The 26548-nt window shown below is 40.3% G+C and overlaps 1 protein-coding gene across 2 annotated transcripts in view; it reads right to left on the bottom strand.

The window, feature by feature from the left end:
• Positions 1–26548, bottom strand: part of LOC117827208 (E3 ubiquitin-protein ligase rnf213-alpha-like) — a 45855-nt gene that overhangs the window by 2380 nt on the left and 16927 nt on the right. For both annotated transcript variants that reach the window (XM_034703741.1, XM_034703732.1), the window contains exons 23-64: positions 26257–26474; positions 25946–26083; positions 25699–25854; positions 24277–25561; positions 23598–23782; positions 23294–23449; positions 19542–23120; positions 19271–19401; positions 18949–19044; positions 18711–18832; positions 18341–18454; positions 18198–18244; positions 17539–17689; positions 17288–17423; positions 16968–17153; positions 16523–16647; positions 16222–16382; positions 15867–16070; positions 15450–15628; positions 14216–14336; positions 13856–13956; positions 13573–13749; positions 13108–13253; positions 12765–12867; positions 12430–12541; positions 11571–11778; positions 11295–11470; positions 10973–11095; positions 10283–10393; positions 9708–9950; positions 9419–9506; positions 9049–9083; positions 8822–8925; positions 7570–7714; positions 7214–7388; positions 4964–5052; positions 4547–4798; positions 3443–3572; positions 2385–2462; positions 1325–1505; positions 846–1050; positions 486–563 (exon numbers count right to left, since the gene is read on the bottom strand). In XM_034703741.1, coding sequence (XP_034559632.1) covers positions 486–563; positions 846–1050; positions 1325–1505; positions 2385–2462; positions 3443–3572; positions 4547–4798; positions 4964–5052; positions 7214–7388; positions 7570–7714; positions 8822–8925; positions 9049–9083; positions 9419–9506; positions 9708–9950; positions 10283–10393; positions 10973–11095; positions 11295–11470; positions 11571–11778; positions 12430–12541; positions 12765–12867; positions 13108–13253; positions 13573–13749; positions 13856–13956; positions 14216–14336; positions 15450–15628; positions 15867–16070; positions 16222–16382; positions 16523–16647; positions 16968–17153; positions 17288–17423; positions 17539–17689; positions 18198–18244; positions 18341–18454; positions 18711–18832; positions 18949–19044; positions 19271–19401; positions 19542–23120; positions 23294–23449; positions 23598–23782; positions 24277–25561; positions 25699–25854; positions 25946–26083; positions 26257–26474 — 10550 coding nt within the window. The remainder of the gene's footprint in view (positions 1–485; positions 564–845; positions 1051–1324; positions 1506–2384; positions 2463–3442; positions 3573–4546; positions 4799–4963; positions 5053–7213; positions 7389–7569; positions 7715–8821; positions 8926–9048; positions 9084–9418; positions 9507–9707; positions 9951–10282; positions 10394–10972; positions 11096–11294; positions 11471–11570; positions 11779–12429; positions 12542–12764; positions 12868–13107; positions 13254–13572; positions 13750–13855; positions 13957–14215; positions 14337–15449; positions 15629–15866; positions 16071–16221; positions 16383–16522; positions 16648–16967; positions 17154–17287; positions 17424–17538; positions 17690–18197; positions 18245–18340; positions 18455–18710; positions 18833–18948; positions 19045–19270; positions 19402–19541; positions 23121–23293; positions 23450–23597; positions 23783–24276; positions 25562–25698; positions 25855–25945; positions 26084–26256; positions 26475–26548) is intronic.

The following is a 26548-nucleotide window of genomic DNA, read 5'->3' as shown; positions in this document are numbered from 1 at the left end:
TCTCCCCACTATCATCTCTCTCTCTTCACCTCCCTCTATCCCTCTCTCCAACTCGGTCTCAGCAGATGTGTGTCTAACATGAGTCTGGTCCTGCTGGAGGTTTCTGCCTGTTAAAGGAAGTTTGTCCTTGCCACTGTAACTTGCTAAATGCTGCAAAGTGCTCTGCTCATGGTGGATTAAGATGAGATCAGACTGAGTCCTGTCTGTAAGATGGGACTGGATCTTATCCGGTCTTGATGTTGGGTCTTTGTTAATAATAGAACATAGAGTATGGTCTAGACCTGCTCTGTTTGAAAAGAGTCTGAGGATACGTAACAATCTGTGTTTGATACGACTGAATAAAGAAACAAAGTTGCAGTAAATAAATTCATACTTTTGCTTTGGTAACTGTGAACAGTGTTATAACTATAAAGTATGGTGTGTCGTCAGAAATCATAACTATGTTACAAACTATGAAACAGAGAAGTCAGGGTTGAATCATTTACCTGTCGCACTTTTCCTTTCACAGCTCTGAAAATGGATTCATAGTCTCTCTCTTGTGTTTTGACCAGAGTGGGAATCCCCTGAAATGAAGAACAATGGTTGTGTTGAAGCAGGAAGTACAGAAAAAATAGCATTGAGGTTTGCCTCCTGAATCAGAAGCAGTTAAAATGAAACTAAACACAAAACAAATCAAACTCTTTTGATCTCTCTTTTATTTGGTTGCTGTTATCTGACATGTTAATAGTTATCTAGGTGTGTAATGTGAGGCATGATGGAAGACCAAGTCTGCTGAATCCAGGTAACAGCACACCGTACAGGGCAGGTTGATTCGTTAGTGTATGTAACTGCCTGTGTGGACTCACTATGCGGGTGATGATGGGTTTCCCCCGCAGGAAGCGGGTGAGGATCTGCTGCTGGATCCTGGGCAGATCATAATGTGATATTGTCTCATGGCCCCGTTCCAAGCTGTACTGGCAGTTGGATAGAACCAGAGGAAGCAGGTCTTTGTCCAGCTCGTAGCGGATCACTTGCTGCTCTGTGAGCTCTGCCAAACTCACCCTGTAACTGCTGTGGACGGAGTGTTAACTTTATACAACTGAAGTAACATTTATTTTTGCAAAATAAGAAAAGCCCAGACCTTCTTGATTAGCTAATGACTTCAGATTAACTGTCCATTTCTCCCAATCATGAACTTTCATATAAAGAGATATTTTAACAGTCAGTCATAGAAGGAAAACCCTGCTCCTGTTCACAGACAGACTTGTAACCTTAAGCTGAAGGGTTCTCTTCTGCTCTTTGTTGGACAGCACCTCTGTGTTTTGTGGCTTCATGTTTGTTTTACCTGCTGTCCTCTCCAGTTTGATTGTCCACAGCATTCACCAGCTCGTTTTGCAGCGACACTAGGTAGCTGACCAGCCCTGTGGCACACAGTCCTGGACCCTGTCGGCGGGGCAGAAGGTACTGCAGGTCGCTGTCCAGACTCAGATCATCACTGCAAAATTCAGCTGGTATCCTCATCTCATCTGCAGGTGGAAAAGGACTTCAGTCTTGGCTTTCTACCTCTCAAAGAAACACCAGAAGTGCCAATCATCTAAAAATGCGTTCGTATCGAATAACACAGGTATGACGCAGCCGCTGAGAGCAACCAGGGGCTGACTTTATCACCAGAGACATTTCAACATGCAGACAAGAGCTAGAACAGATTAGTGTAAAAACTTAAGCAGCAGCTAATGAAAGGTATGAATGGATGTTTGGATGAATGGGTGTCTCCCTCAATGTCAACTGGGTATGTGAAACAACTGAGATTTAAGATCAATGTTCACACATGCTTATAAAAACATAGACTGTATAAAATATGGACGTAGTATCTGTGACGTCACCCGTCTGTTTTTGAAGTGCTGTTTTGAGGCCAGTCGTCGGTGGCAGCCATGTTGCTGCTGTCGAGCGATTGTGAGGTAAAGAGGCGGGCTTTGAGCCTCCTCGCCAACAGCTACAGTGTTCCCGCCTGTCAATCAAGTCAGCTGTGCCTCTCATTGGAAGACTCGTAATCTCAATATCTATGAAATTACCACGCTATGAAATAATTCACCCCCGTACAGTGTGTGCTGATAGAGATATGAGCTATCCAGACTACACTCTTCTTTTGAACCAGACTGTAAACATGTTTATTTCTGCTGTAAAGATCGGCTTCTTTGAATTGGTGTGTATGTGGTTTCCTGTACTTCCAGAGCCAGCCTCAAGCAGATCCTCGATGAACTGCAGTTTTTAACTCTTCCGCATTGGACTCATATTTTTAGACAGGAGGTTGCTTCTTGATAAAAACCCAATTGAAAATAAAGAGGAGGTATAAATATGTAAATGAATTCATTTGTGCATTAATGAAATATGAAGAAAATACTCACTGCTGGTTACGGACACTCTGAGCAGATTCCATGTTTTCAGGAAGGTGTCGATGTGTTTCTCAAACCATGACATTAAATCTGAAACAACATTTTGAAAGTAATTACTCGTTTGACTGACAAGACAAAAAAAGAAGAAGAAATGCTGAGTGTTTGTTAAATGACACATGCCTGGTTTCCTGTCTCTTAACCGCTACTGATCTGGACGATTATCAAAAGATTGGAGCACTTGTTGTCAGTTCGAGTTAGATATCGAGTTTCTTAGTTAATTAAAGAATTCTAGTTCAGAGTCTTTGGTCAACAACTTGGCTTTCCGATAGTGACTCAGTCTGTGACTCACTGATGATGGTGTTCTATTGTACTAACTGAGTTCAAGGTTACTTTATTTTTACCAGAAGGTAGATATTGTTTGCAGTTAGTCAGCCGCCTTTTCACATCAACCAACAAACAGCACAGGACAAGACACAACAAACATAGTGACAAAGTGCTCGGCACTAAAAAGGGACCCTCGATAAAAACAAGATAGAAGTAAAATCAGTAAAAAACAAGATAAAAGATCATAAATAGTGACAAACTTGTTTGTACTGCATCATGCTGTGTTACTGTGATTTGTTGATCATACTGACGGCTGCTGGGACAGAACTGTTTTTATATCTCTTGGTTGTACTGGCCGTTACTTTATACCTCCATCCAGATGGGAGAAGCGGAAATTCATGATTTAATGGGGGGGAGTCGCCTCCAAAACTACAAGTGAGTGACTACAAGACTGTATCAGAAGATACCATGAGGGGAGTTCATTGCTCAGCAGGGGTTGCCCTGTCAGCGAGACTATTCAGAAACGAGACACAGAAACAAATCCAGAGGAATTAAATAATTTGATATTTAGATGAAGACAAAGTCAAACTGACAGCAAGAAGGTTAGATCTCTGTTGGAGTGCACACCTGTAAAGACTGCTTATTGACACAGGTGCTGCCAAAAATAATCAAACTGGGATCTGTGAGAGTTTGTTACTTCACATTTTGAGAATAAACAACGTGAAGGTCAAGCCATTGTTTTTTACCTTTTTGCTTCTCGATGAAATCTCTGATGGAGCCTGTTACTTGATCTGATGCGTTCTGGAACTTCCTCACCAAGAATTTCTGCAGGATAAGGATGTCTGAAAGATGCTTTATCTGCTGAAATTCTTTCTCCTGAGCAGAGGGAGGAAAATAAAGTAATAAAGATGTTAATCATGCCTTTATTATTGCTTGTATGAAATCACAAGATACATAATCACATCTTTATAAACACACAGGTCATGACCTCACAAAGTACAAAGTTAAGGTTTTTTATTTAATAGGAAACAAATCATCATGACTGAGAATAGAAGTAAGGCTGTAGTCATCGGATGTTATGACCAAGTATTACTCTCTAAGTATCATAGATATTTATATTTAAGGTTGTAATAAAGAAAAGCTCTTTATCTGTCCTGAAGAGGAAATAAAGTTTCAAAACCCAGCATGTAAAAATGTTGGATGTCAATACTAAACGTGGGCAGAGTTTCAAACTGCGAGGTGAATGCGTGTCAAGTAATCCCAGATGAGGCTGCTTTGAACGACTTGTTCTGAAAGTCACACGAGGATTCAGGGAGATCATGACATGTTGCTCAAATCATGACATCACTAGTTATTGAATCTCTTGAAAGGGAAAATAAGTCATTTTAAAAAGAGACACGCAACTATGTAGCATTGCAACAGCAGAGGAGGCTTCCGGGATGCTAGGTTCTGGAATGTTGGGGACGGGCTTAAACAGACAGTAGGTGAAATGAGGCGTTTCAAAGAGAGACCAGTCTGAAATAAGTAATTCATGTTTTGAGCTGTAAATCAAGTAAAGCTCCTTCAAAGCTATTAGAGGATCCTTGAAATAAGTAATTCATGTTTTGAGCTGTAAATCAAGTAAAGCTCCTTCAAAGCTATTAGAGGATCCTTAAAATGAGCACAGTATCCCCTCTTTAAATGTATTCCTGAAAACTGGACTTTGATGGTGGCTATAGACCAAAGGTCAGGAAGTCAACATACAATAACAAACCATCCTTTAAATATGAATTTATATAAATAATTCACCACAGTGTGGCTGGCAGTTTGTAAGACTTATTTCACTGGACCAAACATCTCACAGAATTCACCTTCTGCAGGAACCTCCACAGAAGAGGCAGCTCCTCCTTTTGACCATGCTGCTCCACGATGTGTATGAGACTGAGCAATGACAGCTTCTCTCTGCAGCTCCACACAGCTGAGCTGTGGACTTGAGAGCCTTGTGCCAATGATGTCAGGAAGGAGCAGTCATCAGTGAAAGCCATCCTCATGATTAAGTTGGAGGAAACACGGGAGTCGGTTCTGATGCTCTCCTTCACTTCCTCTAGGAGCCGATCTAGATCCTACACACAAAATATATGTTGTTCTTAAAGATCATATCAGTGAGAACAGGAAGTATGAGAGTGCTAGAATAAAACACAAAATAATACAAGTTTTAATCATCATAAGCTTCTCTGAGGAAAAAAAGGTCAAAGGGTAAAACAATGAAGTTAAGTGAAAGGTGTTACCCTCAACTGAGGAGTCATGATGTCTGCAGACACTGTTTTCTCCCAGTTGTTTCTGGATGCTTTTGTAGTCAGGCCGGGATCGGTATCAGCTATACAAAGTCAAACAGAAGGTGTTTTGTAAAGGGCTGTTTCTACCATTAGCATATATGTGCTAAAAATAAAACAAAACATTTGAAAATGCCACAATACTTACACTACCGTTCAAAAGTTTCGGGTCACTTAGAAATGTCCTTATTTTTGAAAGAAAAGCACTGTTTTTTTCAATGAAGATAACATTAAATTAATCAGAAATACACTCTACACATTGTTAATGCGGTAAATGACTATTCTAGCGTCTGGTTTTTAATGGAATATCTACATAGGTGTATAGAGGCTCATTTCCAGCAACCATCACTCCAGTGTTCTAATGGTACATTGTGTTTGCTAATCGAGTTAGAAAGCTAATGAATGATTAGAAACATCTTGAAAACCCATGTGTGGTTACGTTAGCACAGCTGAAAACGGTTTTGCTGGTTAAAGAAGCTGTAAAACTGGCCTTTCTTTGAGCTAGTTGAGTATCTGGAGCATCACATTTGTGGGTTCCATTATACTCTCAAAATGGCCAGAAAAAGAGAACTTACATATGAAACTCGACAGTCTATTCTTGTTCTTAGAAATGAAGGCTATTCCATGCGAGAAATTGCCAAGAAACTGAACATTTCCTACAACGATGTGTACTACTCCCTTCAGAGAACAGCACAAACAGGCTCTAACCAGAGTAGAAAGAGAAGTGGGAGACCCCGGTGCACAACTGAACAAGAAGACAAGTACAGTAGAGTCTCTAGTTTGAGAAATAGACGCCTCACAGGTCCTGAACTGGCAGCTTCATTAAATGGTACCCGCAAAACGCCAGTGTCAACGTCTACAGTGAAGAGGCGACTCCGGGATGCTGGCCTTCTAGGCAGAGTGGCAAAGAAAAGGCCATATCTGAGACTGGCCAATAAAAGGAAAAGATTAATATGTGCAAAAAAACACAGACCTGGGACAGAGGAAGATTGGAAAAAAGTACGGACGGACGAATCAAAGTTTGAGGTGTTTGTATCACACAGAAGAAGATTAGTGAGACGCAGAACAAGTGAAAAGATGCTGGAAGAGTGCCTGACACCATCTGTTAAGCATGGTGGAGGTAATGTGCTGGTCTGGGGATGCTTTGTACAAGATAAAAGGGATTTTGAATAATGAAGGCTATCACTGAATTTTGCAACGCCATGCCATACCCTGTGGACAGCGCTTGATTGGAGACAATTTCCTCCTACAACAGGACAATGACCCAAAGCACACTTCCAGATTATGCAAGAACTATTTAGGGAAGAAGCAGGAAGCTGGTATTCTGTCTGTAATGGAGTGGACAGCACAGTCACCAGATCTCAACCCCATTGAGCTGTTGTGGGAGCAGCTTGACCGTATGGTACGCAAGAAGTGTCCATCAAGCCAATCCAACTTGTGGGAGGTGCTTCAGGAAGCGTGGGGTGAAATTTCTTCAGATTCCCTCAACAAATTAACAGCTAGAATGCCAAAGGTCTGCAATGTTGTAATTGCTGCAAAGGGAGCATTCTTTGATGAAAGCAAAGTTTGAAGGACAAAATTATGATTTCAACTAAAAATCATTATTTCTAACATTCTCAATGTCTTGACTATATTTTCTATTCATTTTGTAACTCATTTGATAAATAAAAGTGTGAGTTTTCATGACAAACACAAAATTGTCTGGGTGACCCCAAACTTTTGAACGGTAGTGTACATACAAAAACATTTTCATGAGTATGTCCAACAGATAAAGTCCCGTTTTAAACTCTACTCTTGTGTAAGCCATGACCTCAGTACGTACATGAAATATGAAAATGATCCTTAAAATACTGAATAATCAAGAATGTCTCAGATGACAGCAACAATAAGAAGCTCCATGAGTACTTACATAACAGATATAATGTGCAACAGAACCAGAGCTGCATATATGACAGTCTGAAGGGTTCGTACAAACAGAAGGAGACAAGACGTTCAAAAAATCAAACTCACTGTTTTCTGAAAACTTGAGCTGATGTAATCTATGCATACTAATCATTTAATCAATCATGGTTGGAAATGGCTTCACCATCGGTGAACATCTGTGACACTGGAGCTTCATTACAGCAAATCAGCGACAACAAAGGGAGAAGAGTGGAGGAAATGAGGGATAAAGTTATTTCAGTGACTGAGTGAGGGCAGGCTTACTGTGACTTGTCTGCGACAGCTGTTGCAGTGATCTGAGCACCAGGTGGATGATTGTTACAGTGTGGTCAGCACCTCTCCCCAGTGTCTGTGACAGCTGATCCATATCCTTTAATATGTGCAGGCTGAGAAACTGACAAGAATCCTCCACAGGTGGCTGGATGATGTTCTGGAAAGACTATTAGAGCAGAGAGTGACGGACAGTGTCATAAAGACATCATTATATGCAAAGAGAGACCTCAGCTATCTCAGCTTTCATGGCATTAAAATCCAACAGTGTCACCTTCACTTGCTCAGACTGTGCTACCACACAGGAACAGTGGATGTACGTATCTGAGATGAACATTTCATCTGCTCACCTGGGGCTTCGCTGAGGCTCCCAGCAGCATGGCCAAATGTGTAACCAGTCTGACCAGAGTGAAGGGAGCCAGAGACATGTTCTTGGTGTCTGGGTGGTTTCTCTGTTCTGGATCCCCCAAGATGTGGCCAGGCTTCGTCTGATCCCTAATCATCAGACAGTCAGTCAGAAGTGCAGGAATTTGTTTAAATGTTAGATTATTCAATTCTGAATTACAATTACATTTATAGTAAAGTCACAAATGATCATCCTCACGTTGCTAGCCTTAGATTGAGGATAATAATTTTAATTTATGCTCTATGTTTTTTAATATCTACACCTGGATTATTTTTGTCATGCTGCATCTCATGAACAAACTTTGGTACACCTATGAAGCACCACAATTTGGGCAGCTGGTGACACGCAGCATATACATTTAAATTTTAAAACTATGATATATAATACTGTCATGAGTTACTTTTGTTTTTGTGTTGTATTTTCTTTGTTGTGATCTTTCTTAGATTTCCAGTTTATTTTGTAAGTTCCTTTAGTCCTCCGTGTGTCTCTTAGTAACTTGTGTTTCTTAGTGATCCTTGTGTGTGTTTCTTGTCTATCCTGTTTCCTGTTTCATTTTGTGGTTAATGCTCCCTGTGTGTCTGGCTTAGTTTTACTTCCTGTATTTGTCTGTTGCTCCTCCATTTTTGATTGTGTTCTGAGTGTTTCACCTGTGTCTGATAACCCCTGTGAGTATACATTTTCTGTGGCTGTTTTTCAAAATCGCCTGCTACATACTACCTATGAATGCAGTATGCAGTACATACTGCAAACTGCATACTGTGTTAGAAGGTAGTCTGACTGTTCTCTTGGATCTGGTCTGCAGGATGCTGGGTCAGGCCTCGCTGGATTTCAGATTTCGGAAAGTGGAAGTTAAAAACGGCCAAGCTGATATATAAACTGCTTCTTTAGCATCACTTATGATTTAAAAAGTTAAGAAGTGATTTATATGGAACTTAATAATTTTCACAGCACATAAACACTGAGTTCCCCCGTCATATACAGAAAAAAGAAGAAACAAGACGTTAGCGCTGTGCATTGTGGGAAACAGTACGTGATGGAGACTGGTCCGATGCATACTGAGAAATATGGCTATGTCCCCACCAATTCCAAAATCAAAACCACGCGTGTGATCTATGGGGTCATAAACTCTTTGGTTTAACCATAACATTAAAAGGAAAATTCAGCAAGGCTGTAGCTCGACAAACGATGGCACTCACTGCTGCAGCTCAATTCGTTCGAATCCAGGCAGGGCTGTATGATTTTCTCCCCCAACCTCTAGGCCACAATCTGGACATTTGCCTTTCTCCATGGTCATGCCACACTATAGGGAAACATAGAGATCAGGAAATTTAGCTCAAATTGTTTATTTACCATTTTTATTATCAATACACTGTGTGCAATATTTGTGTGAATGAATAAACTGGAACAGGATAAAATAGCTCACCTCACCAACAAAGCACGGATGATTATTTGGACACCCTAGAAAAAGAAAACAAATCAAACAGGCTTAAAGCACATGATCTGTTGGCACAAATTAAAGTGGTTTACTACCTGGCTTTCTTACTAACCACACAGCTGTGTTAAGAAACTCTATTCTGATTGGTCAAAACCTTCTTACCCTGTCTGGATTCTATTTTGCATAAGCACCCCTGCTAACCATACATTATATGATAACAAAAACCCAAAGCAAAACAGATTATCCAAGACATAAAAAGACCGTTCACACAAAATAAAATCTACCCAATAGACAGCATGAGGTCGGACAAATTCATACTTTAGTATTGTGATTAATAAATACATTTAATAATACTTACTATACCAAGCACCCCTCCCATAGACTTGCTGTATGATTGTCTGGGCAACTGCTAACATGTCATCAGGCATTGTGGGTATAAATGCCCCCTGTTGGTAAAATAAATAAAATGCAGAAGTTTGTGTTCAAGACGTTTTAAAAAAAGTATTCACTTTGTAGCAGCAAGCTGTTTTTGAACAAAAGATTAAAACACCCAAAACATTGGATTATAAAAAGCACCACATACATACTCAGCTTTGGATGCATTTGAAGCAGAGAGTAGATACGACTGTAACATGAACTGGGTTTACCTGCATATTTTCAGGAGACAGACCAAGCTGCTTGAGTGGCATCACCAGGGGCTGAGTCCCCGTGAGCAGCACTGCTGCCAAGTGAACAGTCAGCTCAACAACAGCATTGTATGTGGCAGTGTGGTTAGGGTTCATGGCCAGGGCTCCCAGTCTGTTGTGAACCAAGGCTGAGGCAAAGTCCCTCACTTCTTTCTGAGGCAGATATCTTGAGCCCTCGATGAGCTCCTCAAATTTTTGGCATTGCTGCAGGGAAGATATATAGCAATATAATGTGTCAATAAGCTTAACTTTTATGGTATCATTTGAAAATAAAGCTAGTTAAAATATCTGCTGAATGTTTCTGATCACATAAAATTAATAATTTCAGAATATTTTTTACTTGAAGCATCTATTCAGTCAATCCTTATTTTACTGATACTGCGAGGTTGTTTTTATGCAAGAGTTCCTGTGGTACAAGTTTACAAGCATGTTCACTCTAAAACATCTAAATGATGATTTAACAGAGGTTTTTCAGATAATGATAAGATGTCTTGAGTTTTTATGTTTTTTTTTGTATCTTTTATCCCTTTTCATACCTCAGGTGTCGGGGGAAGACCTCTATTTGCAGACCTGTACAGAGTTGTTACCTCTCGGAAAAGTGCCAGGAGCATGAACAATGTTCGATTCCTTGGTGGTGCAGTGCATTTCTAAATCAATGGGAAACAAACAAAAATTTAAAATTGAGCAGTAAATATTTCAACTGAATGGGCAGCTGGTCCCAGCGTGAACAACGGCAAAGAAGTTGGGGGTTGTAGTACAAAGCAAGTTTAATGGGCACGCTGAGTATGTTTAGTCTAAAGCTGGAGTCACAAAGCTGGCTGTTTTCTAACCTGAGCAGAACACTGAAAACTCCCTCTGCACTCCTAGCCTGGTCAGAACCTCAGATTTGGCCACAAGGCATCATATTTTGTAGTCCTCACGATATGCTCCATGAGCAACAACTCTCAGCTGGGGTAACATGCAAACTGCATATGTGTAAGTATAATGTAAAATTACCTTTGTAATGACACATCATGAAACCGGCAGTTACTGTACTCTGGATTGTCAAGTGTTAAATTCATTTGAAGAAACAGCCTTTGTATAAACTACTCAAATGAACTGCAGGTTGAATAAAACAACACTTTATCTCTTGTCGAAACACTTAACAGAAATATCAGAGTCAGTTATATAAAATAAAGTGCATAGGCCGTTACTTGAAGCAGCAAAAAGTTTGAAGTTTCAAATACCTCTAAGGCTTCTTCTATTTGATTTACATCACCATCCACTGCTGCCTTGGCAACTGCATCCCTCACCGTCTTGTACTCTTCTCCGTACACAAGAAACTGGTCCATCAGTCCTCCATCTTCATTCTATTCACACATTGAAGGAAGTCACAAACAACACGTCAAGCTGTATAAGAACTACACTGATATTAAAGGGGGTCAGGGCTGGTTAAGTGAGGATATTTTGACTTGTTGGCTGGTCGTTTGTTTTCATGTAATTATGATGACTTACTTTGAGTGATTTTTTTGGATACAGTGGATTTTGTTATTAAATTATTTTTCTTACCTGTTGATGTATCTCTGCAGGAAAAAGCCAGCTGAACTTTTGTTGTTTCACCAGAGTCTGAACGAATTCCACACCCTGCCGTTCGCTGAGCTTGCGAATCAGGTAAACCCGATACCAATCATTCCCACCCTCCTCGCAGAGCTTTATCACCATGTTCAGGAAATCTTCTGCTCCATCTGGGACAACATGGACAGTAACAGTATTGTGTCGTTAAATATCCTTCATTCTTTTTAACTGCTAGGATTTATTGTCAAAAGTAGTGATGTTAAGTCTCACCTGATATATTGTCACTGATGAGCTGAGCAGCCAAGGTAAGGCACAGACGCAGCCTTGCAATGTACTGAAGATATTGGACTGACACCTTTTCTGGCACGGGTGTGACATCAGATAAAAACAATTTCAGGAATTGTGTTTCATCTTTGGTGAATGACATCAGCTCTTCGGCTTTGTTGTCTCCTTGAGGCATTTTCTCCCACATGGAGTCCTGCAAAGAAACAGTGTCAATTGAGCAACAGTGAACAGCTGTTTGAACTGATGAGCAAAAGCTTCAGCACTTTTGTATACAGCTGCAAAGTTCACCCCTCTACAGTGGTCAATGAGTTTAAATACAAGACTCAAGTAAGCCATACACCATCACATCTAGAGCTTAGTTCTTAAACCTTCTATCATGAAATCTAACCTACACAAGAAATTCAGATAATTAGGCAAAAGTTGGACTTTATCTACATGGTTGTTTATTTTGCCTGCAACCAGCTCTGGTTCAGAAGAAGCCATTTACCGTTTGCATAATTAAGGAGTCTTTATTTATGTTTTCCCCTGCAAAGTTTCACAGAGGGTAGAACTGTATGTTTGGCTGATGAAAGAAAGCAAGGGGAGAGTTCCACACATGCAGTGTAACATTAAACTTAATCAACCCAAACAATGCCTTAACTGATACCTGTAGTTTGATTTGATTTCAATCTAAAATAGACTCAAGTAAAATGACAGAAGAGCTGCCAACATCTGGCCTCACTGTTAATTCTTTATTACTCAAATGTTGGACTTGATTGAAATCTCTCTTTAGTTCTGTATGAGTAAATGTCTACGATATTGATGACAGTAAAGCAGTTCAATTATTGTTTAAAAGATGTTTTACCTCAAAGCAGTTGATGTACAGAGCGTAAAGCTCTGCTTTATCCTCCTCCACAAACCTGCTGTCTTCTACAGATGACAAGTGCTGCTGCAAATATTCCTTGACATCTTCAAAGCTGAAACACAGTTAAGCTGATTATAGTGACGGTGCAGTGCAGAACCTCTTTCAGCAGAGTTTTATAAATAAGTTTAGACATTGTCTGTCACACAACCAGATCCTTCAACTTGATTAGGCATCTATGCTGTCAAACTCCTCCGAGCTGTTCCTCACTGAGCTGTATATAACAGACTTGTTAAAATTGATGCGTTAGATTTAAGACTCATTATTAGTTGACATACCTGAACTTCAGCAGCAGCTTGAGGATCACAGATCGCACAACTGGGTTTTTGTCAGGGGACTCATCAAAAGGTGACAAATCTTTGGTTTGAACCTGTGTATGTTCTGGAATAAAGGAGCAAAAATACAAAAGACTAACAACCTAGTCTATAAACAAACTTACATAATAAAAAATTGCCATAGCTCTCCAATATTACGAACTAATGACTAAAATATCTGAAGCTGTCAGATGCAGTGTCTGGAAAATCCAGGTTTAATAGGAAAGAAGTCAAAGGAAACAACAAAGGGGAAACAAAATGTTTCATTTGATGTTACTTTTACTTGAGGCTCTACAGTTAAGGTTACCTGTCTTAACCGTCAGGTAGGACAGCAGGTGGTCGATGACACCTCTGTTTGGTGGAGTGTTGTCCTTGAAGCACACAGTTGAGAGCAAATCGATGAAGAAACCGTTGCAACGCCGCCTGAACTCTGCATTTTTCTTGACAGACACCCTGAACGGTCACAAAAAATCAGAGCAACAAATAAATGTAAAACCCCAAGAGACTTGTTTTATTAAAGTTTGTGTTTTCTAGTTAGGCTATGCTTGGCTAACTGCTTCCCTGATATTAACACTGACTTTGTTTTCTTTTTTATACTCAAGCCTTCTGAGAGTAACGTTTATCACTGCCACCTGCAGAGTTACCAAGATGTGTTCATATCCACTGAAGGGTAAGTTCAGCCCTGTGACCTCTCAGGCCTCCAATCCATTACTGATCCTACGAGGAACGAGTTACACAGGGGTGGAATTTTACAACTTGTGAAAAAACGTACCTGGCTTCTTCAGAGACATGCGGCTGAAAGTTATCCGGTAACTCATGTCTGCACATGGGACAGGAAGTGTTTCCTGCTTCAAGACTCTTCTTGATGCATGTCAAGCAGAAGATGTGATGGCATGGCAGTTCCACAGGGTCCTGAGGCTCCCTCAAACACACACATTCAAGTCCAAACCTTGAAAATGAAACCAATGAGAAGCAGATTCACAGACAGGCTAGGACTTTTTCCACAACGTCTTTAAAATTAAGTAGACAGAACTGTTAAATGAACAAGCACTTACTTGAAAATCAGGTTACTTGCACTCTGCTTGCAGGACTTGAGTACTTTAATTACAGCCTCAAAAGGGTTCATTGATTTAACATCTGCATTTCCCTCCAGAACCTCCAGAAGAAAAGAGATGGATAAAAACCATTGGATATAAATATGACATAACCCTAATAATGTTTTTTTTTTCTTTGAACTCTCTTCAAGTTGGTTGTACTTCATTGAAAATAAAATGTAAAATGACAAAATGTGCCAACAGTAGGAAATTAGCCAGACATACAGATGGGCTAAGACAGAGACTTCACCACATTTGATGTCAGCTGCCCTCCTTGTGTCTTTTTTTTAAGAATAAATCAGTTGTTGAATTTCTACTTACTCTGCTTAAAGTTTGAATGTGTTTCTGGACCAGTGTCCTGAGCTGGTTCTCATCATTTTGAAGACCTAGCAGCATGTGTTCCACAAACAGTGAGAGAATGTAGATGCGCTTCCAGCCATTGCTGTAAAATAAATCAAAACCGCAGTTAGTTCATCACGGAAGTACGTGCAGGTTCATCTAACCACAAGGCAGGATTTTTCAAAAACATTTTTAAGTAGAAATAGTAAGCACTTCTTTCCCATAACACTCCTCACCCTCTCTCTCTCTGGATTTTCTGCTTAATCCACTGTCCTATCCTCTATGAATAAAAGCATAAAACCCCCAAAATATTAAAAAAAGAGTCAGTGTTACAGCTGTTTGTTTTTCCTGTCTGTGTCCCTCCTCCCCCTCTGTTTCCTTTTCCTCTGCCCAGGTGAAATGAAGTCGGGAACACCTGGACCTGGGTGTTTGAAGTGGGGACTGCTGCCTTGCTGCCTCTCAGACAGAGGTTTGAGCTTCTTTTGTGTTTTGTTAATTTAGTCTTTGTTGATTTTGGTTTAATAGTTATCTGATTGTTTCATAACAAATCCCATAGTTTCAGATTGTTGTAGTTGTTTACTGTTGTACAGGGCCATCTTAAGGTGGGGTATAACCAACCTCCGGTCTTAAAATATGAGTCCAATGCGGAAGTGTTAAAAGCTGCAGTTCATTGAGGATCCGCTTGAGGCTGGCTCCGGAAGTACCGGAAGTCACAAACAGATGAATGGGAAGAAGACGATCTTTACAGCAGGAATAAACATGTTTACAGCCTGGTTCAAAAGACCAGTGTAGTCTGGATAGCCCTTTTCTCGATCTGCTCTCACTGTGAGGGGGGTGAATTTTTTTCTAACGCGCCAACTTCGAAGATATTGAGATTACGAGTCTTCCAATGAGAGGCACAGCTGCCTGCAGGAACACTGTTGGCTAGGAGGCTCAAACTCCGCCTCTTTACGTCACACTGGCTCGATATGGCTGCCGCTGACAATTTGCCACAAAACAGCTCTTCAGAAACAGATGGGTGACATACGTCCATATTTTACACAGTCTATGGGTTTAAAAGGCGCCTTGCCATGTAAGTCAGTGAGAAATGTCTGACGGATAAAAAGCAATTTACATCTGTCAACAAGTTTTATCTGCTTGTGACTGGAGTATCCAGGCCATAGCCAAAAATTTAATTTTCCTGAACATTAAATATTTTCCCACGCAGACATCTTACCGGACTTTTTGGAGACTTTCTATGCATCTCTGTCCATGATGTCGTTGAGAGCAAATCATCTCCAAAGAGGCCTGCAGCCTCTTTACCTGCTTAAGCCAGTCCTGGCAGAAAGCGTCAGCGTCAAGTTTAGGAGTCTCCAGACATTCAACGCATGCCTGGGCTGCATACACATCCAAAACCTACAGGACAGCAAAACAGTTTTGAAGCTTCCTATGAGAAAAACCCAATTAACAGTTTCCATAACTGACTTTGATGAGGAGTACGTTATGATCAGTTTTAATATTTGATGTCAGGTTAATATGAAATATAAGCATCACTGGCCTTAGGTTTGTAAGATTGGCATTGAGTTAATATTATTTTTGCAGTCCAGAAAGTAACTACTCAGAGAATGTTGCTGAAAATTAGAAATATGTTTACCATCTCTGGACAGTTTCTAATGTGCTGGTTTCTTCTTAAAGGAGTCACAACAGCAGGCTGAAGAGCTAACATGCGTGTGAGGTTCTGAAGACGGCTTTGGAAGACACGGTAGGCGATGTGCACAAGAGGAAGAGAAAGCTTATCTTCATCTCTTTTTCGTCTCTTGACTTCATCAACACAGCTGGCCAGAGCATCACGCATGAGCTGAGGAGAAAATGCACAAGCAGATAAACAATATATTACTTGTTGAATAAATGTATCAAAAACTTGGTGTGTATAAGATGCCCATCCTTAAATACTGTACAGGTATAAAGGATAAGAAAATAAAGCAAGCAAGCTGTATATGATATCTTACCTGTAGCTCTTCATCAGATGCCACTTTGAAAGTCATGGAAACAAAATCCTGTAGATACCTTTGAAAGAATTCTTCATTCTGTTCTTCATTTACATTTTCATTCATGGACCTGCCCAGTGGAGTGTTCCAGAATAACTCCATCATCTGACCTGGAGAAGGATCTGCAAATTAAGGTTCAGAATGTCACTTGTCTATTAGGATTCAATCATGAGAGAGTGCTTCTGTTGCAAAGATAACACATCAAATGTACAGAACAATTCCAGATCAGGAGGCATTTGCATGAGTATCTTAGTATATTTACTATCATGTCTGGATGTTTGCATCATGAGTCCATCCAGGAAGTCTTTGATCCACCAGCTGAAGGGCATACAGCAGCACATGGGGCTGCCGCCTGTGGAATGGCTTTGAACCGTAATGACACTGGAACTGCATGAAAGGTATAATAGGAAGATTAGAACTTTGAATTTGACAGAAGAATCAAAATAAATATTTTTTAGCCCAGAAAGATTCTAGATTAAGTTGTAATCCAATTGACTGCATTTCTTTAGACGTAAAAACATTTTTTCTATTTTATTTTTGGAAAATCTTTGGAAATGCAAGAAACATACTGAAAACGACAAAAAGAAAACATTAGTGATGTATCGTTGCAATTTTGTGAAGTATTTAGACCCAGGATGTGAGCAAACATCAGAGTAAAGAGGATTTTTTTCGGAGGTGCTGCGCTTACCCAATCAACAAAAACTCACCTGCTTTCATCCCTCACATACGGTACAATGAGCATCTCTTTGCTCCCAAAAATATGGAGCCACAGGTTTTTGATGTCATCACATCCGTTCACAAGAAGTTCCAAATTGCAATCCTGGTCAATGACTGAGACCAAGTTAGCGAGCAGTGGAGTGACAACTGCTTGTATCTTCCTCCACAGTGTGTGCCTGTGAGAAAAGTCACATATCTTTGTTCATTCATTTCAATACGTTCTAAAAAACTTATTAAAAATGTTTTCCAGCATGCCAAAGAAAAAGATAATATAGACTTCTGAATTAAGGAATGCAAGGGAGAGACCTACAGGAATGTTCCACCCTCCTGCAGAGCACTGACATTAGAAGCCTCTCTTAGAACCCAGCTTTTTGGGTTGTGAATGTTGGCCTCGTAGTCCTTCAACAGCGAGTGGATACGCTTCCTCATGGTGTTTGCGAACACACCTTAACAAAAAAAATTCATTATCAGAACTCTCCTCAGGTTAGGTGCTATTTCACTGATCACATAGAGCATGTTTATAATGATGGCCTGATAAAAAAAGACCCTAAATATTCTTACCTTCCATGTGACCTTCATCCAGAAGTGTGAGCAGGTTCTCCACCCGCTTTGTGCTGAGCTCTGAACTGTCAGCTGTATCTCTGAGCATGCTCACTGCACTCTGTACACAGCTTCTCAACAGATTTGCTACATCAAATAAATCTTCCAACACCTGCAAAAACACAAAGACAATGTATTGTTCAAAGCAGGTTGGCATGTAAAATAGCACAGCTGTCCTAGAAGTTCCTTTTTCAGCAATGTTCAAAATATTTATGTAGGTGACACGCTGTCTGGCTAAGTATATAGTGTTTTTTCTACCTGGAATACAAAATATCTACTACAAATGGGTTTCTCAAGTTATTTAAAAAACCTAAGAGCTGCAGCTTCATGAACTTAGCAAATACTGAAAACAACCCCAGTTGCACATTCTCTGACATGCCTTCTCATTGTTTGTCACAATGGCCAAATTCCAGGATGTCTTAGGACATGGACTGATTCTTTGGAGTTGAGGAAAATAAAAGGGATAGGTAAAATAACAAAACATTTTTGTAAATGAGAAAGTTTTAAAGTTGATGAAAACCATAAACTCTGAAATAAATACATTGGTTTTGGTAGACTGTCTAGTAGTTAGGATATTGCTGTTCTTTCAGATTTCATTATTAGTGGTAAGTTATACTTACAGTGGAGTCGTCATTTTGTGGCACATCAGCATCTTCTGTTTCCATGGCTTAAAAAGACAGGAAGTTAACGGTTAATTTGTGTATTTTTCAATAAATATAAAGGAATACATGGATGTGACATTCTAAGAAAAAACCTAAATTACCCTCTGGTGGATCTTCAAAAATCTCGCTGATGCAAAGATTTTTCAAAAAGTAAACATCCGTCGCAAACTCGTTTGATCTTCTGAGATCATCAATGTGCACGGACCTCCAAGGACCTGAACACAAGTCAGATCAATGAATCAATGGTTAATGGTATTGAATGAACTTGTTAAGTTAGTTAAACTTTTCTGTTGGTGATATATTTTGTGAAGAACGTACACTTCATTTTGTGAGTGAAAAGTGCGATAAAAATAACTCTCAATTATTGCTTCTGCTGCTGCTCTATTGAAGCACATTGTCACTGAATAATTTGCATGAAATTGACCCATTAATGTGTAAGTTTAGTTTAGTTTAGTTAAGAGTAAGACTTACCTCCTTGAAACCCAACATATGAGGTCCCACCCTCAATCCGAGGGAGTTTGGTGACAAAGTACACAAGTGGCTTTGCGTTGTCAGTTGTAGCCAACTTGTTTATCTCATTGATGCATGCATACCTTTGAATTTGAAATTTGAATACAGGTAGAGGAAGAAGTGTAAAAATGAGAGTTTTTGCAATAATGTCGGAGAAAGATGAACAGAAAAGGATTTAATGATCAATCCTCAAACTCACTTGGCTGATGAAAAAACTTTTCTCTTGCGAGCATCTTCCTCATAGTCTGTTTGGATAACGAGCACTTGGTCTGCAGGTGTTGAGCCAAGACATTCCCTAAAACCAGAGAAAGGCATGATTTACAATTGAATGGAGAAAGTGATTTCAGTTTAATTAAAGCCAATGAATCTTGTTAGTAAACAATGTTACCAGTGACACAAAATAACTAAGAGGAACCCCAAAAACCTAAGCTTAAGGATGTGGGCGAGGGGCACTGTTTTAATGGAACTGAAATGAGCACCTCAGAAGATGGAAACTTGCTTTTCAAAACTTATTCCCACACCTGATTTTCTTGAGGAAGGAGTACTCTGTGTCGAACTGCTGCAGTGACAACAGATGGATGTTGTCAAGCTTGATCTTATTTTGCAGTTTCAGCGTGTCTGCTGCAGTCAGAAGCCTGGAAAATGTTGTGACCTTCAAAACAAAGCAAAAGAATAACATTAAAACACGTAAACCAATGTATTTCTGATTATTATTATCTATTACTATTGAAATGTACTGTTAAATTATTATGTGCTTCCATTTGTGATGTTTTAATACTTAAAGGAAATTACCTCAGTGAAGAAAAACTGGGACTCTTCAACCTGCTTTTTCTGATAGACAATGTAGTCTCCCAATGAACTGTGCATCTCTTCTTTGACATATTCTTTCATTAAATGTTCTTGTTCCTCATCAGGCAGCTTGGAGTTGTCCAAACGAATAACTGAGTCTGGAGTGGCACAGTTGAGCAGAATGGCTTTGGCTTTTTCCAGAATGGTCTGAGCATCTGTTTCCGCTCTGTCATTCTCTGTCACTTGAAGGACCACGGAGGAACATGTGTCTGAGTGATATCCAATGAAGACATCACTTGGAAGATATTTCTTCATCGTGTCGTGTTGACTACTAGATGACACGAAATAATCAACCCAGCCCTGCAACTGTTTGACAATTTCCTTCTGCTCGTCTCTGAGAACAGTGTTGATGTCAACGTAATGTTTCTCCAACCTGTTGATCAGTGGGATTGGGAACTGCTCATACACCACCTCTTTCTCTTCAATGACAATGAGCCTGAAGTTTCTGTGAACTCTGCATTTCACACGATGTGTTCCTAATCCAAGATCCACGTACTTTTGTCCTCCCAGGGTCACGTAGTACTGGTTGAGAGCATCATACAGACTTTCGTACAGATTCTGAAGGTTTAGAAGCACGACTGTCTGTCCTGTCTCCATGCAAATCTTGACACGATTGATGTTCCTACAAATCTGTGTGTACTCTTGATCCTTTGGAAAACTGGAACCAAAGATAATCTCCGGATGGATTTGGTGCGTGAAGAATATCTGTTCCAGAATCTGCAGAGCTGCATAGTTTTTTGTGAGGATTAAGAGGTAACGACTTTCATCAACTTGGCAAGCCGGGGAAATGACTTGATTGATCAAATCATTGGTGGAGATGGAGGCACTGGCAAAGTCTTCTCTGAGTTCTCTGCTGAATTTGTCCATCACATCCACATCATCTTTTCCACTGAAGTTTCTCTGGATTGCTCCAGTGATTTCATCTGGGGTGGGTTTCTCATTACTGGCTTTAGTAATAGAAAATATCATCTTTATGAGGCTGTAGAAGTCTCGCAGACCAAAAAAGCCCCTCCCTTCTTCACATATAGTCATATATGCTTTCGCAAAGGGCTCAAAAAGGTGGTCGATCTTTTTCAGGATCTGTTGTTCAGACGCGCATATCCCTTCGGCACTTTTGATGAGCTCTTTCTGGTTTGGATCACCACGGGACACAAATATTCCACGATTCATCTTTGCAGGGTCAAGTGCCCAGTTGGAAATTCCAATGAACCCGACCCTTTTGTGTGGTTGTGGTTCATCATCCACACAACCCTCTTCGAGTAACGGGTGGAGTGTTTTCAGTGGCATCTTACAGGAATCTTCAGCTAATCCAATCTCATCAAGAACGACTACTGAGATGTACTCGTCCAAGTTTTTGTTTTCCTGAAAGCGGGCACACTGTTTGAATGTGTTGATGATCCCCTCAGGAGTTGAATGAGGGCTGCACTGGAAGGACACCAGATGTATCTGCTTCAGCCTCTTGTAAAGTTCAGAGTGTGAGGCTGGGCCCTGCATTGCATCCGCAACAAGGGTTTTGGACAGGGATTTGGAGCTCCCAGGCTTCCCAACAATAAACAAGGGAATTCTTAGCTCAACACAGATCACCATCATGAAGAAGTTTTCTTTCAAAGCCTCATTTCTGGCTATTGTCTTTCCCATGGGTACACCATTAAGTAGGAGGTCCTGCATGAGTTGAATTTCCTGCAGTACTCTCTCTGGGTTGTAAACACGAGGAAGCCACTGTTTGATAGCCTGCAGATATGGCCCTTTTTTCTCCAAGCAGGCCTGGTAGCACACTCCGGTGGCCATCAAGAGTGACCATATTACTCTGTCATCAGCAGGTGGAAACTTTGTTTTGTTTTTTTCCCTCTGACTTTGCTTCCGAAGAAATGTTTTGAGTTCTTCTGCAAATATTGGGTGATTCCTGTGAAACCACACAAACACCTGCATGCATCGTTCAACATCTCTCAAACTGACAAAGCTGCATTCGTCTTTCCTCTCCCTCATGAACTTCTGTGATGACAACAACACTTTAGTTATAGTAGTAGCATAGCTCTTCTCAACTTGGATGGTCTTTGTCTGTCTTTGTACTATTTGTTCAATGTACATTTGCTCTGATAAGTCACTGAGCTGCCCAAAGTCCCAAACTAGAGGAATCATACTGGGGGGTAACGCATGAACCCGATACACAAGCTGGCGGAGAGGGATGGAGCCAAGTCTGTCCTCAGTTTCCTCAGCCCTGACCCTGTAGCCCAATCCAGATGCCTCCAGCCTGTCAATCATGTTGTCTGTATGCTTCCTGTAGGGGTTGCATGCAGCAACAATCTTAAGTCCTGTTTCAGAGTCAAGTGGTTGTCCTTCCACAGTTTTATCACAAATGATCTCTTTGATGCTACTAATGGCTTCTGTGGTGTTTGCCTCATCAAAGAAAAGAACTGTGTCAAATCCATGATTCTCTTTATTGGTTCGCGCAAGTTCTTCTGCTTCCCTCACTTTGTCGTGTATCATTTCTGATGTAGTTCCTCCGTGAACCTTGACCAGTTTCATATTCTCTGCTTGTGCTGCACACTTTCTTAATTCACACATGAACTTCACTAGCCTTGTCTTGCCACATCCTGTCTCACCCATTACAATGACCGGAATGCCACACCTAAATCTCATATGGATCGCCATCATCTTTAGGACATTATCTGTGGTGAGTTCATATGTTTCATCAGGATCTGTAGACCCCTTGATGCCGAGCACACTACACAGCTGCTCAATCTTGTCAGATCTGGAAAGCTGGTCGAAGTCCCTATTAAAAGGCACTCCCTGAACGCTTAAGCCAGTGTACAGCTTCTGTGTCATGATGTTTCTCTTGATCACTTCTCGTGTCAATGGATTTATGGCGTCCACCCCTCTCTGGTTATTGAGCTCCAGATGAAATCCAATGAAAGTCATGGAAGTGCGGTCATCATTGAAAAAGATGTATGGATGTGGTTCAGATTCCCATCTTTTCCTAATGAGGAATGGAGCTAAATCTTGCTCATTAAGGCCACTAATGTCAATTTGTGACCTCCCCGGGCTTTGGTCAGTGATGCATAGTGATGGGGTTGCAAAGTCTTTGGACATCAAGATCATGAACTCGACCACAAAGTTTTTGAACCCTTGAAGAGTGTCTTCAACAAACTCAGACTTGCAGAAGACGGAATTCTCACAGTCCTGCAACTGAAAGTTCAGAAACCAGACAAAGTTACGTAGCTCTGCCCAAGATGGATCTATTATGCCACAGTAGATTAAGAGTATCTGAAGACACTCGGCATGAGTCCCTTCAACGCCATGGTAAGTGAAGTTGTCAAGACTGTTGTTGTTGTGAAAACGTGTGAGGTACTGGTATGGCCTTTGATAAACTTCACTCCTGAAACATTTGTCATCCATGAGGGGGTCGTCGCTCATCTCTTCAGCATTTTTCTCTCTCCTCATCTCCGAGGCCATAACCTCCTTTGGTGAACGACAATTCACCTTAGGGAAAATGTCAGAGAATGCAAAGCTTTCCTTTGGACCCTAAAAATTGAAATTAGAAACATATGAAAATGTAGGTTTGGGAACAACTGATTGGAGAATCTGTGACTTCAAACATTGAATCAGACAATAACACATAAGCAGGTTAAGTAGTTCAAACTGAGTGGTATAATCTCATGAACTGAACAGTACATAAACAGTGAATGTTAACTTACAGACTTAGATGCACAACTGGGCTGAAGATTTGTGGATTCCAGTAACTCGACAATGTACAAATCTTTGTGGCTGCAGCGCCACATCTGTCCATCTGAATCCATCAGGTACCGCAAAAAGAAAAGCTTGAATAGGAATTCATTCAAGCCTTTTTGTACCTGGGAATTATACATTTCATAAGCAACATGTATGTTATTCCAAATAATCTTACGATTTTAAGTGAATGTTGATTTATATCAGGATAACAATCACATTGTTAAACAGTATATTGAAATAACTTGAATTATCATGGTTATGTGAACTTACCGATGATGTGATATCAAAATGAAACATCTTGAGTTCTCCTTGTTTCTGTGTTTCGTACAAAGACTGGAGGACTTTGTGCTCATTGACCTCACGCTCAGTTACTCGGATACACTTCTTCAATGCAGTTCCATTTTCAACACTTCCCTCCAGCTTTTCATACAGTCTTTGGACATACAGTGACTTGCCTGAAATGGAGGAAGAACCATACAGTTTGTCTGACATGATAGCATTGAAGGCAACTCATTGGAATATTCTACATTTATGTATCACAAATACGCAAGAGTTTGACAGAAGACAATGTAAAGTTGATCTGATCCTGTATCTATTTTCCAAACACATACTGTGTAACTGATACTTATCTAAGAGCAAGCGTCTTTCAGCAGAAGAACTGCCCTAAGCTGTTGAGTAAGATTGTGCATATAAAAGCAATTTTTAAGTTGGAAAACTGATGTAAAAAAATGCTGTGCCAAATACAAAAATTAAGACGTAAAATTAAAGGCAAACTTAAGTAATTATACAAAGCCATGGACATGCATATGCATAAGTCATTAGATACAGACTGCTATTATTTTTTTGTTAGTTTGTTGACAACCTTTCTGTTTCATTCCCTTTCATAACCCTGGATTGGAGAGTGTGTCAGTTTTAGGAGAAGAAAAGCTGCTGTACATGTATGACTCACCTACTCCTGCACGCTGGGAGGCAACAATGCCAACAGAATGGTCACCTTTGAACCAAGCACTCTTGTGATCTGAGGGCAAAGTGTAATGCCTGGACAAGTACTTCTGGATCCTTTCCAGTGACTCTTGTGGCACAAAGTCTCTTTTACACTGGCTGAACGCAGTGGGAATGTAAGTGTGCTCCCTCTCCGAGCTGCAGAAGATCACTAGCCTGGGATCACGTTTAAACAGGGAATGCAGTTCCTGAAAACATTTCTCCATTGCACAGCTTACATCATAGGTTAGTTGGTCTGCCCACAGCATTGTGTAAATCTTCTGTCCTATGTCACCTGGTGTGAGACATCTCCTCAGAAACAGCTCAACTTGCTCAAGAGATGTTGCTGGGGTACACAACAGGACCTCATCATAACCTGGCAGTGGCTCATACTCGTTAGTCATATACAGGCAGATACTCGAAGTCAGGACATCGTCATGAGGGCAAATTATAAGATTTGGTTGGCTTGGGTGAAGGCCTTTTGGGAGACTTCTTCGGAGTGAGCTGTCTTTTGTCTCTGAAAGCATTGGGTGCTCAAAATCGATTTCATTTTGGTCTTCTGTGGCAGTCATCATTTTTAATAGACTTCCTAGACTTCTTATGTCCAAAAGCTCATGGAAAAATATTCCCTCATTCTCCATGTAGCCATTCCACAACTCTTCCAGTTCTTTCAAACCAGCAGTTTGGACTTCACCATCTGCTGGACCTTCTGCTGTGAAATGACTCACATTAGCTGAAACATGGCTGTCATCAGAATCAGGATGATGGAAGTGGCTTTTAAAGGGAATATCTTCATTCCCTCTTTTACCAGGCTCAAACTGGTCATGAAACTTTTTCCATGTTCTCCAGACATCTGATGTTGTGCAGTTTGGTTTGATGAAAGAAAGCATCATCAAAGCTTTATCCTCTAATTCTACATCCACATTTGTCTGAGTCAGAGAACTGCACAGGTAGAATAACTGATCTGCAGTGAAAAAGTTGAGGTAGTAGTAAACAGATCTCTGTTTGTTCATGAAGTTTCGCCAGTCATCAAGAAACAACTCCATCTTCTGGGACAGGGCTGCAAGTTGTTCAACTAGATTTCCACATACTTGGATGTGATGCAGTTTCTGGCAAAACTGGATTTCCATGGTGATGCATGGGTCACTCTGAGCTTTGCAAAAAATTGAAGCCTCCCAACACTTGAAGAGGGGGTTCCCCGCTGTATAAAGGCCGACAAATACTCTGACAAGTCTTTGGACATTGTCAAACACCTACACAAGAAAAAGGAAAATTTAGATCTCATCCAATGTGAAAATACAAAAGGCAAACTTTAATTTAAACATTCTATTAAGTTAGAGAAAAGAAGACTTGAACTTTGAATAAAAACTGTACACTTGGTATACAACACCTCAGCAAAGCATTCCACTTCACTCTGATTTTGTTCCCCTCTTCCAGACATGAGCATAAGCTTGTTTTGCAACTCTTTCAGGTCCTCATAGGTGCATGTCATACTTTTCTCATGTTCGCCTTCAATTTGCAGCTTCAGGGAAGTCTCTAAAGTGAGCTTCAAAGAGAAACATCAATATGTTAAAGGATGACACAGGAACGTTGATTTATAATAGTTAAGCATTCATTTCAGGATCCACTCAGTATACCCTTTTCTCATTTTGGGCCTTGATGATGTACACTCCTCTCTCATTGATGGATGCTGCTAATGAGAGAGATGAAAATTCAACAGATCCATGGCTGTCCCTTACAGACTTCAACCATTCCAGTTGGCGAGCTGTATCCCGCTGAAAAGAGAAAATACACACTGAAAACCCAAACCTGATTTAGATCTGGTGGCTACTACTAGTAAATGATCAAGATGTATGAGGTTCATACATGATGGAGTTTTTTCTTATTTTACAAAAATAACCACTGATATAAATAAAGCATTTATGGACAATTATTTACTTTGACTCACCAACTTCTCTGGTATTTTTTTGTCATTTTCAAGAGCTTTCCACAATTTCGTAAGGGACTCCCTGAAGGCATCAAAGTCAGAATCCGGCTTCAGTCCATATAACATGGACGAGTAACCAAGAACAGCATCGTGAAAGCACGCCACGCGGTCCACCTCCATGTCATTTTCTCCAGCATAGATGGATGCAAGGTCAACAAAAACTTTCAGCTCATTTATATCTGCAAAAACAAAAGTCTTTAAGTTACAACACATTTTCTAAAATCTTTGTGTAATGGAAAAAAAAAGTTATCTA

This window comes from Notolabrus celidotus, chromosome 2 (genome assembly GCF_009762535.1).
Source record: "Notolabrus celidotus isolate fNotCel1 chromosome 2, fNotCel1.pri, whole genome shotgun sequence".
NCBI classification, from domain to species: Eukaryota; Metazoa; Chordata; class Actinopteri; order Labriformes; family Labridae; genus Notolabrus; species Notolabrus celidotus.
This window is presented reverse-complemented; position numbering and strand designations above follow the sequence as displayed.